Source organism: Python bivittatus, unplaced genomic scaffold, assembly GCF_059951505.1.
Source record: "Python bivittatus isolate LINGU-HERP-01145 unplaced genomic scaffold, Pbiv_v1 ctg000580_np1212, whole genome shotgun sequence".
NCBI lineage: Eukaryota > Metazoa > Chordata > Lepidosauria > Squamata > Pythonidae > Python > Python bivittatus.
Window position 1 is genome coordinate 4853381 of NW_028277087.1, and position 10869 is coordinate 4864249.

Here is a 10869-nt window from a genome sequence, read left to right on the forward strand (position 1 = left end):
TCTTTCCTTCTATGAATATAGGAGGCTGCCTGATACTGAGTTATTTGGCTGCTCCAGTGTTTCTCAACCGTGGCAAGTTTAAGATGGGTGGACTTCAACTCCCAGTATTCCTTAGCCAACAAAGTTGGCTGCGGAATTCTGGGAGTTGAAGTCCACCCATCTTAAACTTGCCAAGGTTGAAAAACACTGGTCTACTTAGTAAAGGTTTCACTGAATAGGAATGCTATCTAGCTGTTTGGCCATGTTTATGTTAGGAGTTATGGATTCAACTGGGGTTCATGGTTGCAAGAGGCAGTGAAGGACAGGAAGGCCTGGCGCAATATGGTTCATGGGGTCGCGAAGAGTCGGACACGACTTAACGACTAAACAACAACATGCTTGCAAAGTTCAGGTGTATCCCTGAGCTGTGACTTTCCCCTAGGTATAAGTTCTATGGGTGCTACCAAAATCAGCCGAATACCGAAAGAAAGATGTGGGAAGCCCTTCCTTTTCTTGAGGTTGAGATATCTGGAGAAAGCAGGCATCTTCCTCAGGATGATTTCCAGAGGGAATGGCCTCAGTTCTTCAACTTGGGCTTCGTGTCTTTTCCAGATTTGGCCGGTCTCCCATCATCCTGTGCATCGGCAGGATGATGGGGACAGAAGCTCGGTGGTCTATCATAGCATGATACAGCAGCGGCCAGTAATTGGGGTAACATCTAGGGAGTGCGCTCCAAGGCCATTCGCATTTACCTGTACTTACCTCCCTGATTAATTCAGTTAACTCCAACTGAGCCACTGAAATAAGTGGAAGGACTGAGATGGCCCAGTTCACACGACTAAGATGACAATGATGCTTAAAATTTATTATGGCCACCCACTCCAAAAGACTGGGCGGCTTACAACATACAACATATACAATCAAAATGTGACAGCCCGGACAGAAAAGCGACCATAACAATGAAAAAACATGACAAGCGCTCCACAGACACACACAAGCCCAGGTCTAGGAACCATGTCATCAGTGTAGACTCAACTCTTGGCCCATGTATCAGATTCTGCTGGCCACCACTTGAGGAAGCAGACATGGGGAAGGAGCTGGGTTCAGTGCTTGCTTTGAATTATCTCCCACTGTTTACAGTGAGAGGGGCTGTTTTTAGACCCTGCAGACTAATCTAAATCCTCTCCAAACCATAAGTTTGGGAGAGGCTAATGTAGGTTTGTGTCTGTTGGATTCAAATTTCTCTTGATCTATCTCTGCCGTAAATCCTTTGAGAGGCTTCCTGACTTTTGAAAGAGTCAGCAGAGGAGTTAAATGTGCGATGTTCTTTCCAGCTTAGAGCTATGGCTCTCACATCAAAGGAGAAAATCCATAGAGTTCCTCAGCTGGGTTTGGTTGGATTGACAACGGGCATAATGCAAATTTCTGGCTGGGTTTGCACAGTACACTAAGCCATAATGTGATTTTTTTGGTGTGAACCTAACTGTCCATTTTAAGGCAAAGCCTTATAGTAATTGATTTTATTCACTTGGTAAGTTTTATTAAGTGAATAAAAACTTAAAAACAACCATACAGTACTATATTAATAAGAAACATCAGCGGGAAACAATTTATTGGCTGTTGATTAACACTCTTAGAATTCCACAATGTAAGTTGCCTGTAAGATTTAGCAAAAGTAACCTGGACAGTTTACACTGAAAATGGATAAGCCCACAGGCATTTTGATGGGGAGGGAGCTCCACGGAGTCCCGGTCTTTCAACATGCCCCCTGCCCCCCCTTGCAAGGCACCTGTCGTTGATCTCCAGACAAGACTGCAGATGAAGCCTTCCAAATAACCATGCCCCTTGGACTTAAACCTTGTTGTAAGATCTCTTCCACCTAAACTCCCAGTTGGATGGTGGTAAGCACGTTGATCTAAAAGGAGGCATCGCCGTGGGTGACCGTTTGCAGGACCGGAGGGCTGTTTGAAGCATTTCCCTGATCGCAAAACCCCCAGCAACGACAGCCACTGTGGTCGAAGCCCAGGATGCCGCTGCCATCCAGAGGTTGAATGCTTCCTTCCAGCCAGCGACCCGGATTATACACCATGTGGCTTCAGGACAAGACACAGAAGGGGGGAAGTAGAGTATCTCTGGGTACCGGCTGTAGAGGCTGTGAAAGGTCATCACAAAGATGCCTTCCAGAAGGATCTTGGCCAAGAGATTGACCAAATGGAACCTGAGCTCTAGGCCCCGGCCCCGGAGCTGACTCTGCCCACAGCGGCCCTTCTCCTGGGCATCCGGGGAGGGAAACAGGAACACGCAGGCCAAGCCGTGGGCAAGGAGGCTGGCTGTCTGCAACAGGAAGAGGTTAAAAGGGGAGACGGGAAAGGCTTCGTCCAAGCAAGACAAGAGGCAACTCTGGTGGGTGGAATTGCACCACAGGTCACCCGACTCGTCCCGCCAAACCGTTGCGGCTCCTATGGCCAGGGATCCCAGACGGAAAACCGTCAGGCTGGCCAGGCTGGCTCGGCACAGCCGTGGGGCTCGACCGCCAGTGCCGCTGAGCAGAGCGATCGCCGCTTCTTTCTCCATGGAGTTATGCAACGGCTTTCGGCTGAAATAAAAATATTGCATACTATTATTGTTACGCTAGCCCCTCACATTTCCTATAGGAATCTATGTTGCTCACAGCTACCTTTTGAAATAAGGTGGACTCCAGGCCCAAAGTCAGCCGCAAGCTTGGGATGGAGTGAAGATGTCCTTGAGCCCCCCTTGTGTTAACCCATTAGCGTGGGATCTGATTCCCTTTTAGACCTTGAGCGCATACAGGCCACAAAAGCCGGCTGTGTGTAGCTGATCTTGGATAATACCCCTCAAGTTAAGCCAAGGTAGACCTGGTTAACCCGTGGATGAGAAACACCAGAGCGGTAGGCTAGCCAGGAAGTCGAAAAACGTTCCCGAAGAAGGAAGCCACTTCTGCACTGTTGCCAAGGCAACAATAGGTGTGTGCTTTTGTGATGCACAGGAGTTAAGCTTGGCTCAAGGAGAACCTTAGCTTCAGACATGATGCTAAGGTATTGTTCACTGAATAAGCCACAATTGACCAGGTTCACGCAATGCCAAGTTGAGGATGGGTAGTCTATGAGCCACCTACGCTCCTCTGCTCCATTTTCGTAGCTCCCGGAGGGCTATGAAATACCAGATTTTCAGGGGTGCCTTTATTCAAACTTCTTGGAGGCAATTAAATAGGCATTATTAATCTCCTGGAAAACTCAACATTGCTACATCTTAACTTGATATTTTAAATCTGTGTTTCTCAACCTTAGCAGCTTTAAGGTGTGTGGACTTCAGCTCCCAGAATTCCCCAGCCAGCATGGCTGGCTGGGGAATTCTGGGAGCTGAGGTCCACACACCTTAAAGCTGCTAAGGTTGAGAAACACTGTTTTAAATGAACCTCCCCCCGCCCCAGGGCTGAGCTACAAACCCAATACCGAATTTGCGTAACACGGTGAGCCAGTATAATAATTGGGGGGGGGGGAAGTGCTTTAGCACAATGTGGAAATTTGGTCTCAGAGTTGTAACGCACCCATAAGGCAACATTGTCAACAAGGTAAGAACAGTTCCAAGAGTTGTGGAAAATCTTACGTCCGGTGGGTTTGTGTGTTTTAACCCTGTTCAGAGTCACTTGTGCGAGATGGGTGGCTATATATATCACTCACACACACACCCCTTTAGATGTTTAGCTATCTTTCTGTCTTGGTGTTCACCTGACACACTTATCCATGGTTTATCAAAGTAACCCAGCTGAGTTTTTAAGAAACAGCGAACCATAAATTAACCTCACAGTGTTGGTCTGGACAACCTAAAACAGTGTTGTCCAAACTTGGCCACTTTAAGATGAGTGGACTTCAACTCCCAGAATTCCCCAGCCAGCCATGCTGGCTGGGGAATTCTGGGAGTTGAAGTCCACTCATCTTAAAGTGGCCAAGTTTGGACAACACTGACCTAAAACATGGCTTAGAATGAAAACAGCTCTTACAGCTTGCGGGGACTTTCTGTTTCTGAATTTTGTATACATCTCTGGAAGCTTTTTAGGAGCAGGTGGCAAACAGCCACCCAAGAGTGAGATAGAATTACAGCTAATCATTGATGATTTAGCAGTTGGAATTGAAGTAATCACATTCATAGTTAAAGGATAAATTTTAATGACAGTTGCTAAAAATATTATCCCAAGGAAGTGCATATATTTATACGCACAGTGGGTTGCAATTACTATATTCAGAGTTTTCAACGTCATTTTCCACCCCATCCCACAATTTAAATCCACCTTTTCCAGTCTGGTAACCTCAGGGGTATGCAAATCCTAGCCATTCATCTAACCCAGCTGGGGATTCTGGACCATTAGTCTCAGTTCATCTGACCAGCTCCAAGCTGAAGAAGGTTGATTTAAATTACGTTGAGGGTATTACTTTTATACATTATCCTCTAAGATGGATTGGCAATACCTGGTTTTATTTTATCCCAAGATCCCAGGGCCTAATTGTGAGCAAGTTCCTTCAGGAGGACTAGAAGCTTGAAACTACAGTATTAATCACAACTTCCAACAAGCATGCTAGAGTTGATCGTATTAACTGAGGGAAGGAATTTGTTGAATTGACAAAGGAGGTAACTCTTTTCCGAAGTTCTAAGAGAACAGAGACCAATTGTTGCTCTAAGGAAAAAGCACTCGCTCTGAACTTTGTAGGCGAGAAAAAAGCCCGTTATGTTAGGGAGCTTGCATTTTGTCTTGCAAGAAGTGAGGCGTCTCCTAGGTAAATTTTATTAAGAGAATTATTAGTTTTATTCTTCTCCCTGGGCCCCCCAAGCGTGATTGACATGGCTTTCAAAGCCCAGCAAAAAAAATACATCTGCAAGGTTCAGCCAGATCCCAAACCTTGGAACAGGAGACTGCATTTCCAGCACACTCACCTAGCACAGCTGTAATCTCCAGACCTGCAGTTTGGATGGTCTCTTTCTTGGCGATGTTCTAGATCTCCTGAGCAAAGGGGTGCCTGTCAAAATCCTGCCTCTAGTCAAGGGCAGCTGGAAGAAAGAACAGGAAGTGCCTTCTTTCTGGGGTATATTTTGATATAAATAAAACTCAGGGTGGAGATTCCAGTTTGGAGGAGTTAAAAGCAGGTGAGACAGGAAAGGGAGCAAAAGGCTGGGGGGGGGGGATTTAAAGCAACCCAAATGCAAAGGCCTGAATCAGGTTATCTGGATAGCTCCCCTCAACTGCCTAATGCCATCATCCATAGCCATCCCAGCCAGAATTTTGAAGTTACTTATTGCTGAGTTTATAGCCCGCTGTTTAGTTAATACAAACCCTCAAGGCAGTTTATAAAAAGTAAAAGTCCCAGCCCATCTCTTCTTTTCTTCTCATCAGCTTGCAGAGAGGAAGGAAGGAAGGAAGGAAGGAAGGAAGGAAGGAAGGAAGGAAGGAAGGAAGGAAGGAAGGAAGGAAGGAAGGAAGGAAGGAAGGAAGGAAGGAAGGAAGGAAGGAAGGAAGAAAGAAAGAAAGAAAGAAAGAAAGAAAGAAAGAAAGAAAGAAAGAAAGAAAGAAAGAAAGAAAGAAAGAAAGAAAGAAAGAAAGAAAGAAAGAAAGAAAGAAAACCATCAGGGTAAAACCAATAATGCTTTAAAAAATGCCAACATTAAATCAAGTGGTTTTTTTTAAATCACAAGCAATCTAAAAGACACTCTGACCTAGGAGGAGGTTATTTATTTATTCATTTAATTTGTTTTATTTAAAAGATTTGCACAGCTGCCCATCTTAAACAACTCGGGGAGGCTCACAGCAGCAGGAGGTCACCCAGCAGAAGGTGAAGAACCAAGGATTGCTGTTGAAAAGAGAGGAGGGGGTGAGCCAAGAGTTTCAGAACTGGGTGCTGCCTTGAAATGGCCTTAAAGCTGCCTCCCTGTCCCATGAGACCCCAAGCACAGCCTTTCTCCCCGATGGGGGTTTTTTGGGGGGGAGACTATCCTTTAAAATACTCAGTTCCTGACTCTTAACTGTACATGCAGACCTCTGGCCCCGAGATCCATCAGGAAGGTTGGGGTTCCTAGACACAAACAGCCCCCAAAGTCGATCATGCGCACTTACAAAATGTAAAAGATTCTTTCAAATCTTTTATATTTGATCAAATTGGCCCAGCTGGGTCCTACAACCTTGCCAATGTTGCAACACCCCCCCCCAGCAACCCGCCAATCGCTCCCCACTGCCCCCTGGTGCCGCGAGAGCTGCGCTGCATCGTTTCTCCCTCTCGGAAACCAAGCCCATCTGGAAGGCAGACAGCGCCAGGGAGGGCAGGAGAAGGATGTGGTGGACTCTATGGGTCTGCTGTGGATTCTCTCCTTTCTCCATTCCACCTTCTTTGGGGATGAGGTAAGACCCTCTCTGTATTTTGATTGGGGGGGGGGGTTGCTTTTGCAGACTTGACCCGCCGCAGCAGGCTGAGGAGGGGGGAGGGAAAAATTGATGCAGTTGAAGAGGGTTCTTTGCCAGCCTTCCCCCAGCCCCAATGCCAGCCAGTGCCAACCTGAGCAGCATATTAAACAGAGATCGGCGAGCCTCTCAGGGGCTGGATGTGCCATGACAAGGACCCAGAGGGGGCAGAGAATAAATTAGGAGGGGGCCCACCCTGGGGAAACCAGGCTTTGATGTTCCATTTTTAAAGGTCCAAATTGTGGTTTTGAGGATCCCACGGCTGGACAAGGAGCATCATTTCTTCCTCTTGTTGTGTTGGTTGTGCTATATAATGTGTGTGTGTGTGCTCTGTGTATGTGTGTAAATTCTCCCCCTCCTATTGTGAATGGGGGTCGCACACAATTCCTGCTTTCGTTGTCTGGTGATGGGAAGACCCACCAAGGGTGTGGGGCTGGACGTTTGGGTTTGCCATTGACAGTGTAAGTCTGGCAGGGAGGGGACGCTGGGTATCGATCCAATCCCAAAGGGCGCCATCTTGCCCCCATCCTCCCCTCCCCAAAGCTTAACCGGTTGGCTAAGGTTCACGGGAGATGCCACCTGGCTGAGCAAATGCCGCCCTCTAAGAGGTGGGTTGTTGAAACGCTGCCCCAGCGGGGAAAATGAGGCTGCCTTGCTGATTGGAAGCAAAACAGGTCACATCTCTCGCTCCCGACAGCTGCTAGCCTGACGGCTTGGAGAGAATTTGCCAAGCAGAGCACAAAGAAGGAGGTGACCTTCCCTTGTCATTTGCTCTGGTCTCTAGCATTCAGAGGTAGACTGCCTCTCCCTTTGGAGGGTCCATTTCATTTCCTGATGAACTCCACATTTTCCAGAGTTTGGGATTTGGCAGCTGCTTAAAATGAAGTTATGGGCCTTTTGGCCTCAGTGGTGTGATGGTGATGAGGATGATGATGATGACAAAGAAGATGAAGATGAATGGTTAGCAGCTGGGCCCTTTTGAGGTTGCCTCCTCCAGCTAGAGCTGACCTATGTGCTGGGAGCCATTCCCTGACCATAGCTCAGAGATGGTATTGCTGCCATGCCAACCTCGTAGGAAGGGAGAAATCAGAAGAAGGTCATCCAGATGATTTATCAAAATCATTCCAGCTGTTTCTGTAATGCTGTGATTTCCACCCCTCTGCTTTTTTCTTTGTCTCGCCTCTGTAATGTAGGAGGCCAAAGGTATATACTGTAAGCCGTGGTTCTGTTTTTGCTCAGAGCTGCCCAGGGCACGGCTAAAAGCCCGGTGTACTGTACACGGTTCGGTTGTTTGCACGCTAATAAATTTATGTTGTATCTTCAAAGTGGTTGGATTGCTTCAGGTGAGCCGGGTTTGGGGTAGAACATGGGCAAGGCATTTTTCTGGGAGAAATTGTTGGTAGTAACTCATTGCTGGGAAGTGAGGGGGAAATGCCAGAGGAATTTCTCCATGATGGGTCCTGTCTTCTGGCATAGCTTCCCCTGGAGGTGGGGTCTCCATCAGGAACACCCTTCTGGAAAGTAGTTAAAAATGAGCTGTGGCAAAGGACTGTAGAGTGAACTAAAGCAGGGTTCTTCGACCTCAGCCACTTTAAGATGGGTGGACTTCAACTCCCAGAATTCCCCAGCCAGCCATGCTGGCTGGGGAATTCTGGGAGTTGAAGTCCACTCATCTTAAAGTGGCTGAGGTCGAGGAACCCTGAACTAAAGGATTGTGTCCTGTGATTTCATTTTAAAGTGACTTAATTTTAACTTGCCAGGGATGGGTTAATGTTGTCTTCTGTAATTGTTGAGAGTCACATGAGTTGGGGCGTAGAAATTTAATACTACCAAATGTTCAATATGGTTTGCACCCATTATGGAAAGGTATTAATACAGTGTTTCTCAACCTCAGCAACTTTAAGATGTTTGGACTTCAACTCCCAGAATTCCCCAGCCAGCTGGGGAATTCTGGGAGTTGAAGTCCACACATCTTAAAGTTGCTGAGGTTGAGAAACACTGTATTAGTACACTGTGTAGTAGGCCAGCCACCTTATTTGAGGGGGAGGGACTGAGATGAAGAGAAATCATGTAATTTGAAGTGAGATTTGAATGAGGGGCTTTCTTGGTTGGTGCTATTCCTGGGTGGCAAATGAACGATGCTTCCCCCCCCCCCATGTTTGCAGGTTGGCTTAAATCTGTGTTTTTCACACTTGGCCACTTTAAGATGGGTGGGCTTCAACTCCCAGAATCCCCCAGCCAGGTAGGAGTTGAAGTCCACCCACCTTAAAATGGCCAGGTTTGAAAAAACACTGTCCTAAATGAATGTCTTAGTAAATTCTGCAAACTGCTAGCCATGGAAAAATCTGCACATCTGCACAGAAGAGGCCGTTCTGAAGATGCTCCGACGGTAGGCAGTTGTTGGGGGGGAGGTCTGTATGTGAGAGGGGGCTTTCTTTAATTTTCCTCTTGTGGAGATTGCATTGACCCCAATCTTTTGGGGCTTAAACGTTTTGCAAAGTTGCATCTCTCCTGGGAGACTTTGAATTGGGAATCTATTTTTGTGTGACTTTCCATTTATGGTTTAACCTAACGCGTTCTTTCAGGGTCTCTCATTAACCTTCCAGTCTAGCCCAAGCTGTGGGATTTTCTGTTAGTCTCCCATCCAAGGACTGAGGACCCTGCTTAGCTTCCAAACTCTGATGCCATCCACCAAATACGCATCTGAATAAATGTTAATATTTACACCACAAACCTAGGTCTCCATCTTAAACCGACTTAATCTCTACCGGGTGAGCCTGTGGCCTCCGTGTGACTCAGATCCAGGACTTTTGGATAAACGGCTCAGTCCCTTAGTGATGTGCTGCATCAGATCACCTGGGGGAGTGCTATTTAAACAACTTGGTCCCCCCTCCCTTAACTCAGATAACTGGCCCTCTGCTCAACAGTTTGCAACAAGCCTTTGCAATTATTGCATCTGGCTTCTACACATCTTTGATGCCAAAGCCATCCAGGTCTCGCTAAAGAGAGAAGAGCCACCAGGGGGGACCATGGGATTTTATAAAAATAGGCGGGCCTTCAGTTGCACCACTGTAGCCACCATTTTGACTTTTTTGACCACTGGATGGGGCTTCAATCGCACCATCATGTCCACCCTTGACTTTTTTGATCATACCCTGCGGACACCCCCAAGAGCCCCCTTTCTCTGCCAGGGGCTTTTGAAGTGTTTTTAAAATTCATTTTGTTTCTATAAAAACATTGGTCCTCCTTCCTTAGTCATACTCTGTTCAGGTGGCTAACCACAGTTAAAAGCCAGTGCGAAGGAATAATTTAAAAGACATAGTGACAACGTGACAAATAAAACTCCCAAAGGAAGATTGCTTGCCAGAAGTAGGGAGGGACAGCATATCACAAATCTGGAGGTGTTGGCTGTTCCTCTGCTGGAGGCGGCCATCCAGAGAGACACGGATTGCAGGCGGCTTTAGAGCAAACTAAACGATTGGGCTATGTGATGGCTTAAGTGGCCATCTGTCAGGGATGCTGATCCCTGCCCTGGGTGGGAAGGGGCTGGACTAAATGATCTCTGAGACCCCTTCCCATCTTTACAGCCTATAATTCTACGAAACGTTATGCTACCTGGGGAATGAATAGAGCCATGCACTGTTTTGAACTCTGAAGCCAAAAGATGCATCTCACAGCAGAGATCTCTCACCTTTTAAAGCAGGGAGGTGTAATATGATCCTTCCTGTGAAATGCACGCCAACCCTTGCAGTCCGTTCTGGACCGATGGAATCAGAGAAGGATTTCCAAACTGTCTGTTGCAGGGAGGGCTTAGGACAAAGGACTTAGTCCCCGAGTCCCCCATAAAAGAACCCTTGGGATTAGTGACTCCAACCTTGATCCACAGCTAGGAGAAAAAGAAACGGGTGTATGCTGAATCAGAGAACATCAGAACTCGTAACTCTCTGAGGCTGAGTCAGACAACCGGGTCATCCTGTGTGACCCCCGTCCTAAAAAGCAGAGGAAGGTTTTCATTCTCATGATGCTGAATAAAGTGCTTCTTTGCGTAAGACATTGTCTTCCGCCAAGCCAGACCCTTGGCCCCCCTCGTTCCTAACTGGCTTTCATATTTCTCATAGGGGCCCATTAGAGATGCCCCCTTGGGATCCAGGTTTTAGAAATTAAAAATGCCGATCTACTCAGATCGAAAAGGGATGGGTCTGTGGCATTTATCCCAACTAAGTATATATGACATAGCAATATGATACATAGCGCCCAGAGTCACTTCCTCGTGAGATGGGCGGTGTCTAAATTTGAAATATAAATCAAATAAAATACTAGGCTGAGAAGATCCGGCATCGGTTAATCACACTTTCCCCACGTGAAAATGGGAATAGCAAGACACACACACGTTTTTATTGGTGCAGAGACCTCGGTGTGTCCTG

At 46.8% G+C, this 10869-nt stretch overlaps 1 protein-coding gene across 1 annotated transcript; it reads right to left on the reverse strand.

Annotated features, from left to right (window-relative positions):
• Positions 1–1894: 1894 nt before the first annotated feature.
• On the reverse strand, positions 1895–2553 carry LOC148214656 (gap junction beta-5 protein-like). Its single transcript, XM_088149896.1, has 2 exons — positions 2120–2553; positions 1895–2072 (listed from the first exon to the last, which is right to left on the reverse strand). The coding sequence occupies exons 1-2, from the start codon at positions 2551–2553 to the stop codon at positions 1895–1897; spliced, it is 612 nt and encodes a 203-aa protein (XP_088006022.1).
• Positions 2554–10869: the final 8316 nt, after the last annotated feature.